General features: G+C 43.6%; 2 protein-coding genes across 3 annotated transcripts; one reads left to right on the forward strand and one right to left on the reverse strand.

The window, feature by feature from the left end:
• Positions 1-7,449: 7,449 nt before the first annotated feature.
• LOC129193912 (high-affinity choline transporter 1-like) lies at positions 7,450-18,197 on the forward strand. Its single transcript, XM_054798703.1, has 8 exons — positions 7,450-7,696; positions 13,151-13,264; positions 14,897-15,052; positions 15,658-15,806; positions 15,889-16,032; positions 16,675-16,828; positions 16,893-17,110; positions 17,174-18,197. Exons 1-8 carry the CDS (start codon positions 7,513-7,515, stop codon positions 17,723-17,725), a joined length of 1,671 nt encoding a protein of 556 aa, XP_054654678.1. The 5' UTR covers positions 7,450-7,512; the 3' UTR covers positions 17,726-18,197.
• Positions 18,198-20,717: 2,520 nt separating this feature from the next.
• On the reverse strand, positions 20,718-25,249 carry LOC129193914 (synuclein-like). 2 transcript variants are annotated; one of them, XM_054798706.1, is made up of 5 exons: positions 25,040-25,249; positions 22,961-23,002; positions 22,764-22,891; positions 21,361-21,417; positions 20,718-21,266 (listed from the first exon to the last, which is right to left on the reverse strand). In XM_054798706.1, exons 1-4 carry the CDS (start codon positions 25,158-25,160, stop codon positions 21,361-21,363), a joined length of 348 nt encoding a protein of 115 aa, XP_054654681.1. In that variant the 5' UTR covers positions 25,161-25,249; the 3' UTR covers positions 20,718-21,266. The 2 variants fall into 2 exon arrangements, with proteins under 2 accessions (XP_054654681.1, XP_054654682.1); XM_054798707.1 differs by having other exon boundaries at positions 20,722-21,263.

Consider the following 25,249-nt stretch of genomic DNA (forward strand, 5'->3'; position numbering starts at 1 on the left):
GCCTGAACAAGTACCTCACTCACTTCATCTATGCTGCCATCGAAGTTCCTGCCAAGCTGCTGATTAATGTTTTGATCAACAAGATTGGACGCAGGAAGTGCCTGGCTGGCATGCTCATACTGACAGGAACCTGCATCGTTATCAACATCTTTGTTCCAAAAGGTAACTTTTGCTTTCTGTTGTCCTTCAACAGTCATCGGTGAACGCGGTGTCTACGTTTCCATATTTCATAAAGGACGTGATGAAGTTATGATGAAGTTTCTGTCTATCGTAGGTTTGTGGCATTTGCGTTCTGCCGTGGCCATTTTGGGAAAAGGCCTGTCTGAAGCATCCTTCACTACCATATACCTCTACACCACAGAACTTTACCCCACCATGGTCAGGTACTTTACCCCACCGTGGTCAGGTACTTTACCCCACCATGGTCAGGTACTTTACCCTAACGTGGTCACTTTACCCCACCATGGTCAAGTACTTTACCCCACCATGGTCAGGTACTTTACCCCATTGTGGTCAGGTACTTTACCCCACCATGGTCACTTTACCCCACCATGGTCAGGTACTTTACCCCAACGTGGTCACTTTACCCCACCATGGTCAGGTACTTTACCCCAATGTGGTCACTTTACCCCACCATGGTCAGGTATTTTATTATTTCCTCAGTAACTGCTGAATTTTTGTGTACCTTATTGTAAAGTGTGACCTCAACAAAATCCGTGTTCATTTGCCAACACAAAGTGTACCGTTCCATGCTGAGGTGCCGTGTGATTCTGTCGGCAGACAAAACAGTTTGGGCTACACAAGCTTCACATCTCGTGTTGGCATGTCAGTGGCGCCGCTCATACTGTTGCTGGAGGACGCATGGACTCTTCTTCCTCAGGTGATCCTGGGTGCTTGGGCCATTGGGTTTGGCCCTGATTCTGCCTGAGACCCTCAACGCCAGGCTGCCCGAGACCATTGATGACGTGGAAAAGCCCAGGTTGGTTCCCTGACTGAGATGTTCCTCGTGAACCACAAACTTGCTGACTTATGTCCTTTTATGCCTTTTGGTTAGTTCCCAAAGCCCAGGCCCCACGGAGTCATCAGGTGTCCTTCTGGAGACAAAGAATGTAAAATGATGAAGATAAGAAAGATCCTATAGACTTGAATGCTTTATTGGTGTCAAAAAGTAATACTGTGTTTTATAGACGCTGAGCATATTGTCCATAGTCAGCCATACTCCCCCTCCCCCCCATCCAAGTAAAGATGTGCTTGATTCAAGGACACTGTCCTTTGGCACCAAGTCTTCCCAGGAAACTGGAAGCTGTTTTAAGCAACAAATTCCATGCCAAAGCTTGTTGAAGTCCAATGGTCTGCAGACGAACATCGTCTGAAACAACCTTCCGAGTGGCGTCCGACGTCAAAGTCAAACGGGCCATCACGCGACCCACCTGGGCAGAGGTGGAAGCGTTTGTGGTGACGGCTGTTGTTGTTGCGTCCCTGGCGCTCGTAAACTTTGACCGCCGGTCTATTTCCGTGCTCAGCTGTTGACATGAGCATTGCCATGACGTTGAACACGGAGGAAGCTTTGAAGCTTCTGTGACGGAACATCAACGTGTAAAGACGCCCCCTGACCCCACGTCCCCCATTGCCCCAGTCCAATGTGACATATATACATATAGATATCATAAATACATACATAATGCTGCTCAACTGGACTTCTGGCTCAAACTGTGTCTTCATTTTCTGCTTCAGTGCAACACTTTTAATGAAATATTCTAAACACTCATCTGAAGCTACATGTCGTATCCAAGGACAAAAAGTATTAGCTGTTCTCTAAAGAGGCGCCACCATGGCAAGAACGTGTTAAACATGACACTTATTTCCTGCTTGGGTCACATGATCAGTGGCTACACAAAGGTGATGTCTTTTTCTCCTTCTCTCAGGCCCTGTCCACACAGAAACCTTCCAAGGATTTTTTTTTTGGCAGGTTAAAAAAAATTGGCTTGCACAGTGCCAAATTAGTACGTAGTTGCATCCAGAGGGAACGGATCACTGGGTGAAAAGGATAATACACAAGGCACACCGACGTGTGACGCTGTAAACGGACACACAGATGGAATCACGTCACACACCAAACTATAGAAGAAGAAAGTAGTGTATTTCATAGCATAAAGAATGCAAGACATTTAATTAATTTATTAACATTACCTCAAACGACTCAAGTATGAAAAGTATTGATATTTTGATTTGACAATCGATTCAGTAAGTGTCGATACTTCAGTACTGATCTGCAACGAATGGAAGGCTGCAAAGAGCAGCAGCAATGAGAAGGCAGCATGTTCTCATATTGTTGTCATCCTCTGCCTTCAAATGCAACGCATCAGATGAAACCCAGGACCTGATTTGCCTAAAATCTTACTTACACACCAACAAAGAAGAATGTTAGTGTTGTTATCGTTTAGCACCACAGCCATGTTAACAACATGACAGGACATGCCCCAATCATCCAGGCAGAAAAAATATTTATTAAGGTGACATTTGGGGAATATGTCAATAGATAGGTAAGCAGCATACATACCTCTTATCCCGGTTCCCTGCGCACGCACCTGCCAACGTACCAAAATAATTTGCCAGTCCGCTGTGGTTGCGTTTTCAAGCTGGGACAAAATGTGCATGACAGCTGGAGAATGTGTTTTTATGTGGACGTGCATTTTTATATTACATCCCTTCATTCCTGGATGAAATTTCTACCTTCCCTGAAAGTTTCCTGAAAAGGGAGGCGGAGACGGCAGTGGATATATGACTATGGTTGTTTTGGCGTGGTCACTGGTTTCAGTAAAGTTATTGTTGATCCACCACCTCCTCGTTATTGTCTGAACGTCTGGGCAAAGGCCACACTATTTTATATCGTCACAAAACCATCACAATCCGCCAGATGGGTAACACGAAAGACTTTGCAGCTGTGGAATCGGTGGATTATGCGTTTCCCAGCATGCTTTGCTGTAGTTAGCATGATCACTTTGCCTCTTTCAGGTGTTATTTTGTTCAGGCAGGGTGTAAAAATGGTTGAGGAATTCATGTTATGTATAATACTTGATTAAATGCCTTAGATGACATGAATGCCTTATCCTTGCAATACATTTAAAGTATGCCTCCTCTATATGTTATATTCCAAAACACTATCTACAGGTATAACGTAAGAAATTATGATAGTGTTATGTTTTGTTATGCCTAAAATCATATCTCTTTCATACCTGCAAAAATAGCTGCAAAAATAACTTTGTGGAATTAAATAATGATACAAATAATGTATGAGGAAAGAAAATAATAGCTCTCTTTTCAAGTCTTACTGGACAAATAAATAAAGTAAAAACTGCAAAGTCATATGACTTATATTAGCAAATACAGCATTAACAAAACTCTCCCAAACTTGTCAATGTAATGATATAAATGAGAAGGACATTACTTACTGTATATGACCCAATGAAAAACAATGAAAAGCAGGACATCTTCATCACTTTCTGACCCCCCCCCCCCATAAAAAAAAACCCAGAATGGTCAGGTTAAGACATGTCCTGGGAAAACAGGAAGCCTGGTCACCCAATTCTGGCCAGCACTTACTGCATTAGCTGATGAACTAGCGCCCCTTCTTTTTCTTTCCTGCTTTCCCGTAAATGCTCCTTTCCAAAAATAGCCTCAATCAAAAGAAAGACGGTGACTCAGTGGAGCTGACGACATCACCGTGCATGAAACCATACTGTGTAACAAATACACTTACCTCTCCTTTACTGTATAACACAGTAAAATACACTAATCTCTTAGGATTCCTTCTTTATGAATGGAATATTATGGTAGTTGGCGCATAGAAAACCTGTTTACTACCTTCTAAATATGTTTTTTTTAACATTATTAGAGCCCTCTAGACATGAAATAACACCCCTATAGTCACCTTTACACTCCTATTAACCAACATAGTAGACATAATAAGAGAAAATAACACATATAAGACATAGAAAACGTGTTTACCACTTTCTAAGTATGTTTTTTTTGTTAACATTATTAGAGCCCTCTAGACATGAAATAACACCTCTATAGTCACCTTTACATTCCTATTACCCAATATAGTAGACATAATAAGACATATAAGACATAGAAAACCTGTTTACCACCTTCTAAATATGTTTTTTAAACATTATTAGAGCCCTCTAGACATGAAATAACACCTCTATAGTCATCTTTACATTCCTATTACCCAATATAGTAGACATAATAAGAGAAAATAAGACATATAAAACAGAAAACCCATTTACCCCCTTCTAAATACGCTTTTTAACATTATTGGAACCCTTGAGACATGAAATAACCCCCTTATTGTAACCTTTACACTCCTATTACCCAATATGGTAGACATAATAAGACATATAGGACATAGAAAACCCATTTACTACCTTCTATATACACTTTTTGACATTATTAGAGTCCTCTAGACACAAAATAACACCCCTATAGTCACCATTGGATTCCTATTACCCAATATAGTAGACATAATAAGAGAAAATAAGATGCAGAAAACCTGTTTATCACCTTTTAAATATGTTTCTTTAACATTATTAGAGCCCTCTAGACATGAAATAACACCCCTACAGTCACCTTTACATTCCTATACCCAATATAGTAGACATAATAAGAGAAAACACGTCATTTAAGACATAAATAAGACTCGTGTGTTGCTGTAAATGTGTTCCGTGCTAGGGGAGCGGAGTGGCGGGGGGCAGACAGTAAGTGATGTCGTGGGTTCAGATTTGAGTTTTAGCTTGGCGCGGGTTAGGCACTGCAACAGTAGTCGTGTTTGTTGTGGGATTATTTTGTCTGTTGTGAGACCATTCAAAGCTGCAATAAAATCCTGTCGCTCCGCCCATCAACTCTGGTGCTTGTGTGTCTCGCCAACATTACTGACACCTAGTGACCAGTGTATGACACTACATATCATCACAGCCTCTTTCAATGTGTCTCCTGAATGCCTTATATTTGTCTTTGACGTCATTTGGACATTTTTATGCTTCATTTAGGCAAAATGATGTTATGTGCTTGTAAAACAATCATTATTGTCGATAGAATGTTGTTTTGTGGCATGGATGGGATGAAGTAGATCGACATGATTTCTTTTGAAACTGACAGGACTTGGAAAAGATAAAGAAGAAAAAGCGAGGCAGCGGTAGAGTTAGAATAATAAATGTAGAGTTATAATAATCGTAGATAGGAATGGTGAATGGGGAGTAAAAAGGGAGGTAGTGGTGTAGGATATTCAGGCGTGGGTGACAGCTTGCACATGAGATCATCTTGAGGTTTTAATCAGCAGATCCTCCTTAGGCTGGCCGTCCTCCCGCCGTGTAGGTCACATGGCCAGGTCGGCAGACATTGTCTAAGTCTCTGCTGCTGTGACGTGAGCAGCGTGATGCAGGGTGACAGCCATTGTTGGGAAAACAACAGTGCTGCCACTTCATTAGGAACACCTACTGTTAACATAACCAGCAAGAAAAAAAACTATCGCGTTGCATGTCACTCCTGTTCAACAAGTTCAGGACATTCAGGCTACATATATTCATACTGAAAAAAAAATTCACACTTTTACCTAAAACTGCTGTAACTTACTACTACTTCCACATTTCTCAACTGATTCAGACCGTTCCAAAGTCAGAATTCTCAACTCATTCTGGACATTTAGCCTTCCCGGTATATTGCGCTATCGTTGCTAGCATACTAACATTAGCATACTCGCATTTTTGGCCATTTTAATAGGCAGACACCTATATAAAGACTTAGCACTATGATGCTAGGTGTTAGAATGCTAACATTATCACCACTGAACTCTATGCGTGGAATGGCCCCGATCGCTTGCTGTGCGTTGACTGACCATAGAGGCCGAACGCTACCGGAAGTATAGAAGTCGCCATGTTGTTTCACCCAAAACAAGAAAGACGACTGCGATTGACGCGTTCTGCGACATACTGTATTAATAATATGTTGTTTAATACAGGCGTTTCTAAGCGCAGTTTGTTTCTGTAATATTAAATAGCAGGAATTAAAGTTAAATAAAAATTGTAAAAAAAATAGATACTTTAAATCTGTAAGCATCTTTTCATCCAAGTAGTTGTAAATGAGCCCTTATTCTCCTTTAGATTTCCACACTGCAATGCTCAACTTCTAAAGCAATGCGTAGTAAATATGCGGAGAGACAGGTGGATTCCTGCAGCCAGATTGCAACTCTGTTTAAGTCATTTCACCGAGGAGAACTTGGACAGGACCGGCCAGACTGTTAGATTACGACAAAATGCAGTTCCAACAATATTTGACTTTCCTGATCATCTTCTAAAGGTATGCTAGCATTTAACTTTGATACTACGTAGATCCTTATCATAACAAATACCTTGTGAACACTGAAATTGACTTGTTATGCATTGTAATTTCACACCATTGATGTAGAAAAAACCCTAAACTGGAGGGAAATTTTGACATTTGGGTCTAGTAAATTTACTCTGTTTCAATGGAATTTTTGTTAATTCGTGGTAATTTTTATACCACAACATAATAAATGCAGTGAATGAAGACACATGAAGATACATGTATGTGTATGCGTGTGTGCTTTTTTGGGTGAAGCAAGATGGCCGACCAATGGCTTCATGCGGTCAGCCGTGACGCCCCTTCCAGTAGTATAGCGTTCAGTGATTATCACGTTAGCATTGCTAGCATGCTAACATTAGGATAGTAGCATTTTAGCCATTTTCATAGCTAGACACTTCTATAAACATGTACCACTATTAAGCTAGGTGTTAGCATGCTAACATTAGCAATCTAAATATGTAGATAAAATAAATGTAGGACTAATATTTATGGTGTAAATCATGGTGTAAAATATGGGGGGAACTGTGGCGCCTGGCGGACTTCTGCGCTCTCCGAGTGCTTTTCTAGTTTTGAATTGGATCTGTATGTATTTTCTTTGTTGGGGGGGTGGGAAAGGATAGGATAAGATTATATGCAATCCATGTAAATTCATTGTAATAAAGTGATAAAAAAAAGATAGACAGTTGATTTAATAACATCAACTGTTTCTATGTCATTTTATAAGTATTCCTTGTATAAAACTATTTCTACACATCATATGTAAGCAGATACTTGTGAAAGTGTATATTTAACAACATATACAGTATATTTCTATCTTTTATAAAACTAAGTATGTGCATCACATGTAAGCAAAGAAATTAGAGTTGGTGCTGCATGATGAAAAGCACCTGCAGTCCATTAGTGTGATTGCTATGTGCGGTCTAAATATTAGGAACAGTGCTGCAGTATGGCGGTTTATCTTCGCTCACCTCTAAGGAGCAGATTGGAGAAGTCGTCCTCATCCTGACGAGGAGGGGCGGGGCTTGGCTCTAATTGGCTGAGCCGTGGCGGGAGGGAGGAGCGCCTCCTCCAGCCGGCTGTGAGGCGGCGAGGGATGTGAGTCGTCCTTCCAGTGTGCGCGCCTCCATCATGGCCCTCAACATCCCCGGCGTGAGCGTCATGATGCTCTTCTACCTGCTGGTCCTCGCCATCGGCGTCTGGGCCTCCATCAAGTCCAAGCGCGAAGCCAAGAAGGGCCGGGGGGACCAGACGGAGATGGCCCTGCTGGGGAACCGCGGCATCAACCTGGCGGTGGGCATCTTTACCATGACAGGCGAGTAGAACCGCAGCACGATCGTCGTCAATCATGTGTGCTTTTTGGTACCCTTCCACAATGCCCTCACTTTCACCTCCTTTTGCTCCCCATCACTCCATGCTCTTTACCTTTTCCACACCTACCTGCAAAGAGCAAGGTCATATTTGTGCTTAAAAATAATGTGAGATGTTAAAATAGCACATACTGTAAGTGTGGTGATGTATGACGGTACACGTGCGCCCGTGTGTGTCCTGACACAAACATGCACATAGTCCATGAAATATGATCATAATACACACTGCTAGAAATGCTACACAACGTGCTAAAAGACGCGTGTGTCTTTTCAGCCTTCATGAAATAAACTACCTAAACTGTGAGTCCACAACAAACTAATCAAATATCGTCTTTCTTTACCCCCACTTATGTTTATACACTCCTGATCAAAATGTGAAGAACGTACATTTTGCACTGTTGGATCTTAAGGAGGTTCTAAGTAGAGCTTCAAAATGCAAAAAGAAGAAATGGGAGGGAGACAAAAAGTAATTTATTGCAAAGAAGCATTAAAGTGGAATAGGCTGTTCATCAGCTGATCAAGAGTTTAAGACCACAGCTAAAAAAACGAACCCTGAAATAGAAATAAAATGTAGAAGAAAGGAGTGAGTAATGAGGTGAAAAATGGGTTTGGGCGTGCTTGATGCCAGGGTTTCCAGGAGGACAGTGGGAATGTTGCTCCAGGTGGTGAAGATGGCTTCATGGAGGGCATCCACTGTCTGGAACTGATGTCCATTTTTATAAACTTCCCTTGCCATCCATCCCCAAATGTTCTCCATTTGGTCCAGAAGAGTGAGCTTATTGGAAGACGTCCTTTTGTGAAGTGCAGCGTTGTCCTGTTGAAAAGCCAGTCATTACCACACAGACGAGGGCCTTCAGTCATGAGGGATGCTCCCTGCAACATCTCCACATAGCCGGCTGCCGTTTGACGCCCCTGCACACAACCTGAAGCTCCATGGTTCCACTGAAGGATCATGATGGCCCCCCACCTCCACTGTGCCTGTAGCAACCTTCATTTGGGCCACGGGTGTTCCCGTGTCTTGACGGACGGCCAAGTTGCTGTGTGGTGTAGCCAGAGTTGGCACCTTTTTACTGTGTGCTTTCATGGGAGTTTAGTTTCTGTTATGCTAATGTCTTCATGGTGCCTTTCCGCAACGTTGCCTTTTGTTTGTGACTTGGTACCACTTTTTGTCAGTCATGTCAGTCTCTTTGCGAGCTTTCCTTTCCTTAAATAAAAAAATGTATTGATCATACCAGCATTCGGAGGTAACACCACACGCTAGCTTAGCGCATTGTGACTAAATGAACATTATTTAAGGTGACTTTGACCTTCGGTGCAGGCTCTTTTTGGCAAAGATGGTGACGTGGTGACATGATAGAGGGATGATGGAGCTGGGGAGACGATGACTTCCGGTTGGGAGTTGAGCGCATGTTTGTCATAAAGACGCGGTACAACACAGTTGTAATCACGTAGTGTATTCACAACACCGCAAGACTGACTCACCAACGCCACGGATTCTTTCTTTGGGCTCCTGAGTCTCCGGAATGATATGCAAGCAAACGGACTAGTTTTTATAAGTTTGCCATATAGTAGTATTGTGTACATGAAGTATCACAACATTTAGTGGTGGGTGTGTGAGCGAGCGCTGCAACTAACCATTACTTTTTTAATCCATTCATTTGAAACTTGTTGTTCGGATGATTGCAGTCTAATGGCTTAGAAAAGGGGTGCGAGCTACCGGTTGATTGCAAAGGTAGTTTTGGTCGATCGCATAAACGTCACTTTGTAGATGTCATATGACATCAGTCAGCTGACATGTTGCTCCCATCCTGATTTGCTGTTGGTCCCCCGCGGCAAAGATGAAGTGGTGAACAAACATTTCAAACTACACACGGAGATGCAATTTTCTGATTATGGATAAACTAAGTGAGCGGTAAGATGTCTATAACGATTACGATTTTTTCACGATTGATATGATCATAAATAGAAACAAGCATAACAGAACAATAAATACTCAGTATAATAATAAATAAATAAAATAAAGACAATAAAAGTTCAAATAAATTTCAAGTCTCTTCTGCCTTGTATTTAGCAAACATCAACTGCTTGATGAAAACTGCGGCTGCACACTTTCTGTGGTCGACAGCGTTTTTGTAATGTTGAAATATCAGCTGTGTATGCGTATTGACGATCTGCTAGTAATTCATTCTTATTAATACAGTCGTCCAACATGTTATTGAATTACTTCTCTAATTTTACAAAATTGGGGTAATAAGGAAACTGGTGGGTAATTTCTAAATTGATGTTAATTGATTTTTTAAAGACTTTAGGTATTTTCATTTTGTTAGGAAATTTTCCAGTCTGAAATGATAAGTTACTGATATATGGTAACGGTTCAACAATCTCATTGATAACCCTTTTTTGTTTCCATTTTTGATTCCATTACAATCAGTTGATGTTTTTGCTTTTAAAATGATTGACAATGTCGGTGATTTCCTTTTTAGTTCCATCAGTGAGAAGCATGGAATAAGGGTTCCTATCTATGGTTTCATTCCTTTCCTCCATTGTCCACAATTCTGGAACTTCATCTTCCAGTCTTGGTCCAATATTTAGAAAATAGTTGTTAACATTTCAACTACCTCGTTCATATCATCCAACCATAAAATAATGAGGTAGTCTGCTGTCTTAGTGCTGTTCCTCCTAATACTATTTAAAATGCTCCAAGTTGCTCTGTTATTTGTATTCTTATCCAGTAATTGTCTGATAATAGTAAGATGATTCCCTCTTACAAACTCTCACTAATTAACAGGCCACTGGTTGTGTTATTATCAAAGTCATTGGTGAATATTTTTATCGATGAGGGTGCGCAGTGGTCTGTTATTCTGCTTGGTCTATAATCATTTTAGGATATAGACTCAAACTATACATTGTATCTATCAAGTCCTCTATTTTTATATATTTGTGTGGATTCAGAAGATCAACACTGAAGTCTCCACATATGAAAATTGTTTTGTGACCAATGTCTGTAAAGGTTGTCTTAATCCAATCCTCGACCTTGGACTTCTACATAAGCAGCTTATTAACACATTTTTGCTTTATTCTGTGCAGATTTCAATCGTTACACATTCTAGGATGTTGTCAATCACGAGTGACATATTCTTCACTTGAATTATTCCAGTTTATACAGATCATTTCAAATATTGTTTGATGTTGTCAAAGTTTGCAGACACGCTTCTGCTGTTTATGTGGGTAATGGACAACTTATTGTCGATGTTAAGATTACTGTTGTCTTGCTCCTCCGTATAATAATAATTACAATAATAACGGGCATTTGTGATGTATGTAAAAAAAAAAAAGAAAAAAAAAGTTTGTGTCCGGATCAATGTCTTTTTCCAAATCCTGTTGTTTTATGATCTGTGAAACAAAAGGTGTCCAATTGTAGAACTTCTTGTGGCATATTAACGACGTTGTTGGAGCTGTCTTCCTTTTCCATGTTGGGATGGATCTCAGCGTTTATCTAGATCCGTGATGTCTTTGACCTCTGCTCCTCCATTTAATTTGATGAAGATTTAGCAATTTGCACTCCAAGTACCTTGGATCCTTCCCTGCTTCCTCAGATCACGTGCTTCCTTGGCGTTGCACTTTGTCAGGTGGTCATTCATGTAGACGTTTGCACCTTTCAGCTTCTCTCCTTGTTTCAGCAGTGCAGTCTTGAATTTCCTGTGAGTGAACTTGCCGATGATGACGGGTGTCGTGCTGTTCCTGCCATACTGCGGGATCCAAGTATCAGTAGTTTGGATGTCTACGTCCACCTGCTGAGATTCCACAAAAGTGACAACTTGTTGCTCCGTTGAAGCGACATCCATTTCGTCTGGTTCGTCCTTATTCCCAACTGCCCTGGCGTGGGACCTGGGTTTGATCCGAAGCCCCGTCACGACCACATCATCTATTCGCGTGTTCTGATCCATTTTCAGTTGCTCAATGATTTTGTCTTTTTCTTCAATCTCTTTTTTTCCAGTAGTATTTGCGCTTGGGTATCTTCTTGCTTTCCCGCGATCTCTTGCAACTTCTTCGACACTTTCTCTTGCTTGTGAATCAGCATGATTAGTCAGTTGACGCTTCAAATAGCCTGCATACTCTTCGGCGGGGGACGGGTGCGAAACCTGCACCTTCCATGCCTTTAACCGAATCCGGAGTGCTTCAACCTGAACTGCTCGAGCTGCCACCGGATCCGCTTCTTTTCTCTTTTCTCTTTGGCATTATTGCGGTTGCTAAGCAACACCGCCTTGCCGTGTTTTTGATTAGCCGTTAACTTGTTTTACACTGCCTTTGGTGTTTAATATGCGTTGTAACAACGGGTTTGTGTCCCTCGCCAGTCCTTCTTACAGCCAGAGATACAGTATCTCCTCAAGAAGACTCCAGGATATTTTAAGAGTCCGGCTTCGTGAGCAGGCGCCAATTCAAAGCCGCGGCTAGCCTGATAGCGTGCCTGTAACGGCTGTCGGCTCCTATTATTTGTTTGTTTTGGTGAGTTCAGTCCACTCGCTGGTCTGAATTAAGGCAGAGATGTCAGCACTCACTTCTAGAGTTGGAATCACAAGCTATGGTCAGGAATAATCACAAAAAGCTTAAAACTCCGGTAATAAAAAAACAGAGCTCTTTCCGTGAGCGTCCTTTCCAGGAACAGGAATGTGAAAATGTCACGATAACAAATTTTGCTGATCGATAATTGTGTTACAAATTACCGTCGATAATTGATTTTATTGTCATTTTTTTGAGACCTTTTTTTCATGAACTGTCATGAGAGGTGTAATTCACGTTTCAACCACTAGATGGTACTCAAGTGTAGTGTACGGTGCACCTGTGTGAGACATTAGCTTGACACAGAAGTTGCCTGTATGTAAGCCCCCCCCCCCCGAAACCGAAATATTCCCATATTGTGAATGCCACAGCCGACAAGTATATGTCGGCTGTGGCATTCGCATCAGAAACCATCGCTTCTGCACCTTCGTTCATGTTAGCGTATGCTGTCTCACGAAGCTAACTGTGAGACCCTCTGTAGCCACTCACTAGTAGCCCCGCCTCCACAAAGAGGCTGAATGAGATGAGGGCCCACTCTCTCTGTTCATTCCACTATAGAACCAAAGCACACAGACAGATGCAGTGAACCCTCTTATGACAGAGAGACGAGCAGATGAAACAGACACATGCGTGCACATGTCAATTCATCGAGGGCGTCATAATTATCAACCTGTTTTGTTTTTTTTATCGTTTGAGTCATTGACTGGTCTAATATGACAGATGCTTGGGGTCACAATGATGCAAACATTCATCATCCAAAACATCTCACTGATGCGAACACTTCAAAACGTAACAATGCCAAGCCCTGCTAACGTGTGTGTGTGTGTGTGTGTTAACAGCCACGTGGGTCGGAGGAGGGTTCATCGTGGGCACCGCGGAGGCCGTGTACAACCCGTCCATGGGACTCATCTGGGCCGTCATGCCAGTGACGGCCACCATGTGTTTCATCTTTGGTGAGTTTTCCTTTTCAGGGCAGTCCACACGGGTCGGCCCACACGGGTCGGCCCGCGTGGTGCCGGGTCAGTAACTTGGCGCGAGGCTTCAGCGCCACACGTGTTGAAGAAGCAAACGGCTGATTTTCTTCAGTTGTTATTCCAAACAAGGAGCGTCTCCTGGCACACTCGCAGCACAAGGATTTCTGTCCTTCCAACACTTAAGTCCTGCTGGCGCCGAAGTCCAAATAGGGTTAAGATCCACGTCGCTACAACGTTTGCTCAGGTCTGCTTTTGTCCACAATGTGACAGGAAGAGAAAGATGTCATGTGATCAGTTGTATTAAGTATGACATAAGCACGGTAAAATCCACACACGTGCAGATTAGCAGACTTTCCTTTTCCACATGACAATCACATGAGAAAAGATGAAGAATTATCCTCTTACACTTGATCAACTTCTACGCCGTGGCCCATTGGCACACGATGCATTCAAGGACTGTTGGAATGTTCAACTTGAAATGATGGAAATTGGATGCGGGGTTGCGGGGGTGACATAACTGATGAATCCGCACGAGGAGGAGTGGCTTAATTGTGTGAAAATGATGTTTATTGATGGCATCTTCAAGCAAAACAAAGTGCACTGCTCAGTTGCAACCAGCAGAGGTGCTGTTGATTGTCTCCCGACTTGTTTGCTGTGTGACGAGCTAATAAAAGGATCATTTTGCCATATAAATGATATGTGATACAAATTGATTGCTAGCTCGACGAGCTGCAACAAGTCGCCATTGTAATGCAGCATCCTGACAGAGGTGGCGCGCTAGTGCAGCTAAAGTGGGTGACCAAATGCCCCGTTTTTTGTTGTTGCTGTTGTTTTAGAAAGTCATAAATGTTCTGGTTCTCATTGTTTTTTGTAGTAGTAGTAGCATAACAGTGTGAATTTCACCAGGCTATGCAGCTATCTAACGAATGTCTAAGCAGATAACGCTTTAGACGTACGTTCAGCATGTTCACATGAATATCCTACCCTAATAGCGTGTACTTTTATATAAATATAATTAGGGTTGGGCGATATGGACTTTAGCATGTATCACGATATTTTTGGGTCTTGTATAAAAAGCTACAAACCTTAACCCATATAATTAAATACACTTGTCTCAAATTGTAAAGCACATTTGTTGATTTATTGGTAACAAGCTGTGCAATACAGCAAGTGCGTTTAGTCTCCCAAACGAGATCAGAGCAAAGTATTCAGAATTCAAGTGCACAGTTTAGTAGCCACCGCAAATTGCAAAACAGCAATACAGCAAATATCATCCTTTTCGAGTATAAAGGCATCATGTCTTTGGCTAAATAATATGACACTGCATGCCGTCGTTTACTTTTCTTGTCGTAAGGAAGGCCATGAGCAAAAGCGTTTTGTATTTTTGACCGGGTAGGTGTTCGCTGGCTGACTGCCTCACGCGTCACGACAACTCTGTGTTTGCGCTTGAGATGCTAGAACAAATTTGCCGGGTTCCAGCCTTTGCCGTCTCCATTTTTTTGCAAACTTTGCATATTATGGTGTCTTGCGTGCTCTGTTGAAATTGATTGAAAGCAGATTGAAAGCAGAAGCTGTGAGGTCCCAAATCAACGCAAGGCTTTATGTGTGCAGGAGGTGTGTTCTTTGCTGAGCCCATGAGAAACAACAAGTACGTGACCATGATGGACCCCTTCCAGATCAAATATGGAAAAGTGGCCACGGCCACGCTGTCGCTGGCCTGCCTCGTATCGGAGATTATGTGGGTGACAGGAACACTGATAGGATTAGGTAAGAATGCCTCCATATGAGCCCCCTGCTGTGTGATGCACTTGATACTCGTGTGCAGAAGAGCAGCTGCTGACCACGGCAGGGCTGTGCACAAGTGTCAAGTGAAACGCAACGCCTTTGTGTTTGTGTGCAAGACCACCGCACCCGCCGGGAGTGCAATCGCACCCCTTGCACTTGATCCCAAATGTTTACAGCATTTACTTGCAACTTTTACACAAACATTTTCCTGTTCTGACTAGATTTTTGTGATTCAACAAAAAAACTTCCTTCATTTCCACGCAAACTCTAGTGCATATTTGACGTAAGTTTGTAAGAATGAAGACGCTGCAATACTACTTTCAATGTCTTGTCTGTTATTCTAGTCTTTTATTCTGAAAGCCCCGTAGTGGCAGAAAGGATAATATCTTCTGGCTCCTTCCCACGTTGGATGTTTTCTTCTCACGAGGTGATTTTATCAACCGGGTCGGCTTGCTAATTCCAGGAGAGTTGAGCTGACTTTGTGTCCAAAGCAAACAGAGTGATGGAGGTGTTTGTTGTTCTTCTCAGGATTTGTGTTATTTTAATATCCATGGCAGCGTTTAACACGGGCGTGTGTGTCGGAACAGGCGTCACCATGAGCGTGATCCTGGATCTGTCGTACACGGTGAGCATCTGGATCTCGGCCGCCGTGGCCATCACGTACACGCTGCTCGGCGGCCTCTACTCGGTGGCCTACACGGACATCATCCAGCTCGTCCTCATATTCATCAGCCTGGTGAGTTGTTTGCTTCTTCACTTACATTGCCAGTTGAAGCCCTCACCCCCATGCGTAGCGTAACATTGTTTGAACCCCGCAGTGGATGTGTGTTCCCTTTGCGCTGATGAGCCCGGCGGTGTCGGACATCACCCAGACGGCCTACAACAACACCTTTCAGCCACCGTGGGTGGGTTCCTTGGAGAAGGACCGAGTCTGGCGGTGGATTGATAACTTCTTGATCCTGGTGAGTGTGGACCGGAAAGGTGGTTATTGATGTCGGAAGCTGTGCAGCTACTGATTGTTGTGATTGCAGACCTGCCAACATGTGCGCACTGTTCCTACACGCATTTTGCCCCTTGAATACGCTGGAGCATAACAAACCCTGCAGTCTGTGTGTCGTGTGACAAAAACATCCTCGAGCCGTGGCGATGCTGATTGGTGGGCTTGTAGTAGCCTACTCCCGTGCGTGTGTGTGTGTGTGTGTGTGTGTGTGTGTGTGTGTGTGTGTGTGTGTACCACTTGTTCAGACACCCCGCCTCCATGAACACCTTCTCTTGATTCTGGGTCTGTTGACTTGTCAGGCCTTGACTAGTTTCAGGGGCGGTGACACCCCCTTCTCTCTTTAATGACCATCGTGTGCTTGTGACGGGAAGCTACCAAGCTAAGTAACTGACTTCATGTCACGGCACGCGCTCGTGCAGGGGTGTCCCAAGTGCGGCCCGGGGGGGGGGGGTATCTGCATGTGCAAACAACAGAAATGTGAAAAATATAGCAAAAGGGGAGTACTCATAACGTTTCTTCAAGGTTGGCCGGTCTGTGATTGGTTTGAGGCTCCGTAGAGAAGATTCCAGCCTTCATTTCTTTCATGTTCTTTCTTCACGCCAAGGGTTTGGGGAACTTGGGGCTTCAGAACTTCCACCAGAGGACGCTGTCCGCCGCCTCCTCCTCCACTGCCAAGATCACTTGCTTCGCCGCAGCCTTCATCGTTCCCACGCTGGGAATTCCTCCCATCCTGCTGGGTGCAGCGGCTGCATCAACAGGTGAATTACAGTTCATGAGTAGCGTCAAATATAGCTAAATATATTTGGACTTTGTCGTTCCCAGACTGGAACTTGACCTCTTACGGTTCTCCGTCTCCGTTTGAGCGAGGGCAAACGGGTCTGGTTCTGCCCATCGTCCTGCAGCATCTCACCCCGCCCTACATTTCTATCGTTGGCATCGGCGCCGTGGCTGCCGCTGTGATGTCCTCCACTGACTCCGCCTTGCTGTCAGCAGCCTCCATCTTCACCTCCAACATCTACAAGAACATCCTGAGGACGCAGGTGAGGAATGGGGATGGAGAAGACATCAACAGGAAGCTGACGGTGTGTTTCCCCTGCCTGCAGGCATCCCAGCAGGAGATCCAGTGGGTGATCCGGGCGTCTGTGGTGGTGGTGGGCCTGGCCGGAACGTCTCTCACTTTTCTGGACAACAGCGTCCTGATGATCTGGATGCTGCGATCGGATCTCACCTACACGCTCATGCTGCCACAGCTGGTCTGCGTCCTCTTCTTCGCCGTCTCCAACGGATACGGCGCGGTCCTGGGCTGTGTCACGGGGATGCTGCTGAGGGTTCTGTGCGGAGAGCCACTCCTGGGCATACCGCCCTTAATCCGATTCCCAGGTTGCACTCTAGTAAACGGAGTCTACGTGCAGCTTTGGCCCATCCGAACCATCTGCATGCTGTCTGCGGTGGCAGCCATCTTGGCCTTCTCTTTCCTGGCTTCCATGCTCTTCCGCAAAGGGCTCATTCCTGAGAAATGGGACGTTTTCCAAGTGAAAAGTCAAGACTCGGAAGAAACACAAGATGTTGCCAAATACGAGATTAAAGACGAGGACTTGAAAGAACAAAACGAAACCAACGAGGTTTGTGAGCCCATGTTGGAATCGGCTTTTTAAGGAAAGAATACAACTGCAGAATAGTATAGGAATAAATGTATGCAAGTTTATTATAGCTTCATTTGTACATGTATGTATGCTGACATGCATACATTGGAAGGAATACCGGCTCTCTGTTTTAAGAGCTTAGCATTTTCTCTGCAATTTTATGCAGCAGTGACACTTCCAGGCATGATGGACAAACTATGTCCTGCAGATGTGGTGTTCATGCACAAGCGCCAAAAAGACATGAATGTTTTCACAATCAATACGATTGTCAGAGAATTAGCAGTAGAGGTGATGGAAATCTCACTTTCTTTTTTTACTTTAGTTTTTTTAGCTTGTAGACCGTGTGAGAAGGGCTCACTTTTTGTTGTAGACAACAGAAAATCTTGGGATCCCCACTTTCCACGAGCACTTAGTGTGTAAATCTGCCTGCCTATGCAAACCTACAGTATGTGTGAATGACTTGTCATTAAACCCTTCATTAGCCCCTTTGAGTAAGCGTGTCTTTGCAGTCCATCATAACACCCCGAAATAACTCCATTCCACTTGGCAGTCCAACACGGGACCGACAGGCATGCGACACATGTCCCGACAGGACCCCTCACAAACCTCCCAGTCCCGTCCCTGATGTCCCCATCTATTTAGGTTAGGATACATAAGTGCGGCATGATGGTGTATAGTACACATGTCCCTCCTGCCAGGAACGGACATAAGAGCAGTGGCAGAGATAAAGGGCTTCTATATTAAGACTTCACATGCACGTGTTGCTGTTTGAAGGACAGCGCCTGCTTCCTGTGGCCCCCACCCCACCCCACCCCACCCCACTCCTTTCATCGTGAGCTGATGAGGGCAGCACAAATGAGCACTTTTTGCCGCCACATCCACTCCTTTTGTTTCCTTGTATGCTTTGAATGTCTCCTGAAACGGGGGTTCTCAAACGGGTCGGTGAGCTGTACATTGGGGCGCTGCAATTTTTTTTTTTTTTTTTGCAATACATGAATGAAGAAGTGCATAACTATGAATAGCGACCACGAGGCCAATAAAAAAAAACATTCCCTGAAACGCTTATGGTGATGTGATGGCTATTGCTTGTCTTTAGCCTTTCTTCCTGGTTCTTTGGGCTGCGTTGCTATCGGAGAAGTAGTCTATGATGACCTAATTTAAAAGGTATATTTCTTTACAGCGCTGGACACTATGGTCAATGAAGATCGAGCAGGAGCCCAGACTGAAAGTACACAGAGTCCATATATGGCGTCTGCGCCCCTCTAAAAACTGAAAGTTAAGCTTGTGTGAGTGTCAGTGGAATGTCAGTGGAACAATGGAACTTCAATGGAAGTTATTAGACTGAACCTACTGTAAATGTATAGCAATACTGTCTAACAATGCAAATGTTAAACGTGTATTCATTTGTTGGCCAAAATCAAAGAGTGTCGCTCTGCTGTCGCCATTTCACAAACGATTTGGAAAATGAGCACATGTGTTGGCCGAAGTATCTCCTTGAATTACGTTCAATCTGCCTCATCACTGTCAAGATGGCGGACAGCAGCCGGTGCAGCCTATTACAGTCATTGTTGAGGTCACATGACAGTCCTTCCCCTTTGGTACATATCTGTAACAAAATCAATATCACCTATTCAACAAAGTGTGTGTACAAAACAAAAGGGCAGCCATTGTTTTCCAAAACATTAGGTACACACTTTGATGCAGTCAAAATATTAGGAACATAAAATACTTTAACACCTGCAGTCATGCTAGCTGTTAGCACGCTAGCTATGTACTGCCCAGGTTAACTGCCCAGGTTAAAATAGTGTAGCGACGGGAGTACGGTGTATGGTTCTGAGCTGTGATTCAGAGGTTGGGCAAAAGGGGGCAGTACCGTTCACCTGCTAGTTAGAGCCAGCTCGAGAAAGAAAAGTACGATAATTATCGTATTAATACGATAATTTTACCCTCTGTACATTAAATAATTACAAAAATGCCATTTGAGCCCTTCAATACATGGCTATATTTAGGCTATAACCAAGTATGACATTTACTGTGTACTCATTAGCCTAATTACTTTTTAATCTGCAATTACTACTAAATGTTAAAACTGTATCAAGACAGACTATTCACGGCCTGAAGCGTGTTTACAAAGTCAAGTCACTGGTCGGATATTTTCATGTTGGACCGGAAAGCACTACCGGAAGTGAGGGCGTCTCTTGAGGTTGGTCGCCATGGTAACTGTTTGATGTTCCCAAAGTGTAATGTGTCCGAAGGCAACGAGACCGAACAAACGTTCCACACACGCAAAAATGGCGGGAAACGTGTGTGTGTGTGTGTGCGTGTGATCTGATTGTTATGCATGTCGCTCAGTCTGGCGCCACAATGTGTTAGCTTCGGCAGGTCTGTGTTTTGCGTCCGAGCTGCGAGAAAGACAAGAGAAGAAAAGAAGAATGAACAGCCGCCATAACAGTGCCTCATTTGTCAGGTGGGTGACCGGACGTTTGTTAAAACCACACACAACCTATATGTCGATGAAAGCGATTATTTTGTGACTTTTGTTGTTGCGTTGTCCAAAGACGCTGTTGCTAACTTTTCAGTAAGAAAAGTAGCTATTGGCTGTCCTAGTATTCGGTAGATGACGTAATCGTATATTTGCATAACCTTGCATATGATGCTGTAGGAAAACAGCTTAACAGCGTAGGAGAGACAAAAGAAAGTGAGTAAAAATACCTTAATTACGTCTAGAACTACAAATAAACCTTGGTTTGTTCATTTAAAATTGGCCATAATTCCATCAAAAATAATATAGCTTTAATATTTTATCTCGGCCAGCGCCTCACAAAGTTCTCCCATCACATGTTGGCTATTGAGAACTTTTTAGAATTCGCACACTTGGACAGCTAATAACAGCTTATGCTGCGTTTATTCTATGGCTCACATTAATAACTCAGGGCGCTTCGTGAGTAGCACCCTCTTCTGGTGAATATATGTAATAGCAATTAATTTGCACTTTCGATGCATAGGAGAGCATCATGGCTTGTGACTGCCTTTGGGCGGGGCGGACATGTCAACAGCACACGCCGCTGCTCAGCGAGAAAACAAAATGCAGAACAATACGTGTTTTCATGTGATACAAATAAATGTTGTCATCATTGTGCTCTGCATGTCATGTTTGCTGGGCTATTTACAGTTTAGTGCTCAAGACAATCAAAACAGCACAGTTGGATGTTAATGTTAACTTTATTTGGTTTCTATTGTTTTATAAAAGAAATTAGCACTAAAGCTCAGATAATGACATTCGTGTGTGTGTGTTATTTTTCAATTTTCAGCAAAGCAACATACATGCAAAGGGCATTTCTGATGGGGGCGGGGCCAACTCTGTGGCTGATGTCATTCTCCACCGCCCAATGGGCCAGTGAAGCGACAGTGTTAACGCTTCCACGGGTCCGTTCCGCCGAGAAAGGGTGTGGGATGCTGATAGGGATAGGTCAGAGGTCAAATGCAGTGAAAGTTCAAGTTAGGATACATAAGCGTCTTTGTCTTCCCCGCGATGGACGACCAAACACGACTGCTAGACGAGAAAATGACAAAAGTAGTTTCACACCATGAAATGTGGTTTGATGTAGAAAAGTACAAATATTAATTATTATTATTATTATTCTCACCTACTGAGCGGCTTGCTCGGTCTCTTCTCCTCCTTCTTCTGCTTTTGAAGCGTCTGACTGGAAGGAGAACACAAGTTCCTTCACAAGATGAATTCATCACATTTTACCTACAAACAACGCTAGCATGTGATGTTAGCACAACTGATTCTCTTTACTGAGATCATTAGCTAGCCTCATCATCCACACCAGCATGAGAGGTCATCTCATTCACACCAGTATGAGAGGTAATCTCATCTACACCAGGATGAGACATCATCTCATCCGCTCCAGGATGAGACATCATCTCATTCACACCAAGATGAGAGGTAATCTCATCCGCACCAGAATGAGACATTATCTAATTCACACCAGGATGAGAGGTAATCTCATCTACACCAGTATGAGACATTATCTCATCCGCTTCAGGATGAGACATCATCTCATTCACACCAGGATGAGACATCATCTCATCCGCTTCAGGATGAGACATCATCTCATTCACACCAGGATGAGAGATAATCTCATCTACTCAGGATCAGAAGTAATCTCATCCACACCAGGATGAGATGTCATCTCATCTGCACCAGGATGAGACGTCATCTCATCCGCACCAGGATCTTATCCGCACCAGGATGAGACATCATCTCATCCGCACCAGGATCTTATCCGCACCAGGATGAGACATCATCTCAACCGCACCAGGATGAGACATCATCTCAACCGCATCAGGATGAGACATCATCTCATCCGCACCAGGATCTTATCCGCACCAGGATGAGACATCATCTCAACTGCACCAGGATGAGACATCATCTCATCCACACCAGGATCTTATCTGCACCAGGATGAGACATCATCTCAACCGCACCAGGATGAGAGGTAATCTCATCTACCCTTTTAGTATTTTGATGACTTTCAGCATCACTGCACATCATGTTGTTGCTTTGCCATCTTGATCAAACATGATATCATGAGATATTATGATATCATGTGGTTATGTTAGATATGAGCATCTACAGTGTGTAGTTGAATGAGAATCCATGGTGGTTAGTATGTTACCTTCCAGTTGTAGGACTTGCCATAGTAAAATATTTTCAAACCAATAAGAATATTTTATACCATCCGTCATTAGAAAGAGCAGGATAGAAATTGTAAAGTCATGTGATGCTGCGAGCATCATGCCATGCATGTCAGTCAATCATCCAACCAATCAGGCACCTCCTCGGCTACATGTACCGCCTCCTCCTGTTTCTACCCAGTCAAGATGAGAAAAACAAAAGGCAAATGACACGTTTTGTTGCCACATTGTTACATCAGTGAAAGAGAGATTATTTGGGAAAAGATGCTCAATGAAATCCTAATAAAATGCGGAACATGTGGAATTGATATCACAACGATGTGTGTCATGTGACATCAGCACTCACCACGGTGACAAATCCACTCGCCAAGGCTGCGTTCTCGACGCCCTCCACTGTGGCCTGGGCCACCTCGTTGGCCCCCGAAACCGCAGTGTCGGCTACGATGTTGGCTTGTTCGCCCGTCTTCTGGGCCACTGGAGGTCACATGACGTAACACATGACATTTCTTTTTGCTAAAAAGGGTAAGGACATGACTTTGGTACCTGTGTTGACTCCGGTCACCACACCCTCCATCGTCTTGTTTCCTGGAAATAAAACATTCAAATGAATTTTTGACGACCTGATGAACCGCACGTGTGCATAGATGAGTACAGCTGTACGCCAGAATGTACCAAAGCCTGAAAACCCAATAAATCCCTTCTGGACACGCAAAAGTAATAAAAAATACATTTTATAGAGCATAATTCAAATTTTACATGCAGAAAACAATGCAAAACATTTATAAATGATGAATGGATGGAAGTATTTGTTGATGCAGACTTCCTGTACGTCCTGGTGAGATTGAATTCATTCGTGTTTCTCACCTTCTGCATCAAATTGCTGCCACTCCCAACTTTCTTTGGCCCCACCGGGGCTTATTTAGCAGTCACACTCAATAAAAAAGAAATCTGGATTTTACGTAACGATACAGTACAGGGCAAACGGGCGGGTTTGTTACGTGCAATATTGCAGGAAAACCAAGGCAAAACAAAAACCAAATGGTATGAAAACTGGGGTGTACAAACACCAAGGTTTGACTGTAATTGCTAGCTGGATGGTTCTAGGAATCTATGAATCATGAATGGCTTTTTTCAGTTACTGTGCTGGGAAAATGAAAAAGCTTGTAAAAGTTCCCAGAAGCTCCTTCTGACCTAAAGCGAGTCGACACTGAATTAACAGCACCTCTGCTGGCTGCAGCCAAGTAGTGCACCCCATGGAGCGACGCATAAAGACCTTTACAGTAGTATATGACCATCATTTTTATGCAGTACAGTAATCCCTTATTTATGGCGGCTAATTGGTTCCAGACCCGACTGGGATAAGTGAATTTGTGCAAAGTAGGATTCAGTATTAATAAATGGAATGTTTTCGTAGTTATGACATAGAAAACCTGTTTACAATCTTCTAAATACATTTTCCGACATTATTGGCTCCCTCAAGACATGAAATAACACCCCTATAGTCACCTAGACATAAATAAGATAACATTTATTTTAAGGCGCCATAGACTCACAGTTCCTTGTTGTTTTTTTCTGCACAGAGTACTACCTTGTGGCTTTAAACGGCTTTACACTCGTGTTAGCCAATATAGTAGACAGAATAAGAGTAAATAAGCCATGTAAGACGTAAATAAAACTGCTGGAGCAGTGTCACAGTGAATGTGTTCCCTAGGGAACCTTAGTGAGGAGTCTGGTGCCTGTCTCACCAAACACCGACACTAGTGGCTAATGGAAAATACTATATTCACAGTTACAGTGCTCTTTCTGCTGTGTCTTTGTATTTGAGTTCATTTAGTTAGACCATGGCCGGACAGTGGGCGAATGGTTAGCATGTTGGACACACAGTCAGGAGTGCGTGGGTTTTGTCCGGGTACTCCGGCTCCCTCCCACATTCCAAAAACATGCATGTTAGCTTCATTGGCAACTCTAAATGGTCCATAGGTATGAATGTGAGTGTTTGTCTATATGTGCCCTGCCATTGGCTGGCCACCAGTCCAGGGTGTACCCCGCATCTCGCCCCAAGTCAGCTGGGATACGGGGCCTATTATACCCCCGCGACCCTAGTGAGGATAACTGGCGTAGAAATGGATGGGTGGATGGATAGTTCGATCATTTAGACATTTTATGCTTGAAAATGCTTCTTTAGGCCAAGAATAAGTACAATTGTTACTAATAATAGCCCACATTCCACCACAAAACAATTATCCTTTATAAATACATTTTTGAAAAACTGCGATTATAGCGAGGGAGCATCAATTGGGCCGTGATATTGCGAGGGACGACTGTAAACTTTTCACAGTCCTTCCATTTTCCCAGCTCCGCCTTGCACAGGCCACACCCACAATGTCTTCCTCTCTTCCACCCTCCTTCCTTCCCGAACCTTCCACCGCGTCCTCAGCCTCAGCACGACCCCCCACCTTGAATCTTTCAATCTGGCTTTGCTGCGTCTCTCGTCAAGAAGTTGATGTTTCCTGACGGATATGAAACATTCCACTTTTTCCCTCCCGCCTTCCCGCCCTCCCGAGCAGGAAGTGACTCAAACAAAGTGCACTTTCACCATCATCATCACCGCCTTCCTCTCACCGACAAACATGACCCCCTCCTTGGTCTTGGCGGCGGCCTCCTCCACGCCAGCCTTGGTCTTCTCGGCGGCTGCCACCACTCCGTCCTTGGCCATGGAGAAGCCCTTCTTCAGAACATCCATGATGCTTTGCTAACGGCTTCTTCTTCTTCTGCTGCTGCTGCTGCTGCGTCTGCCTGGACTGACCGTCCTCGTCTGATGTGCTCTTCCTG

This window comes from Dunckerocampus dactyliophorus, chromosome 14 (genome assembly GCF_027744805.1).
Source record: "Dunckerocampus dactyliophorus isolate RoL2022-P2 chromosome 14, RoL_Ddac_1.1, whole genome shotgun sequence".
Taxonomy (NCBI): Eukaryota; Metazoa; Chordata; class Actinopteri; order Syngnathiformes; family Syngnathidae; genus Dunckerocampus; species Dunckerocampus dactyliophorus.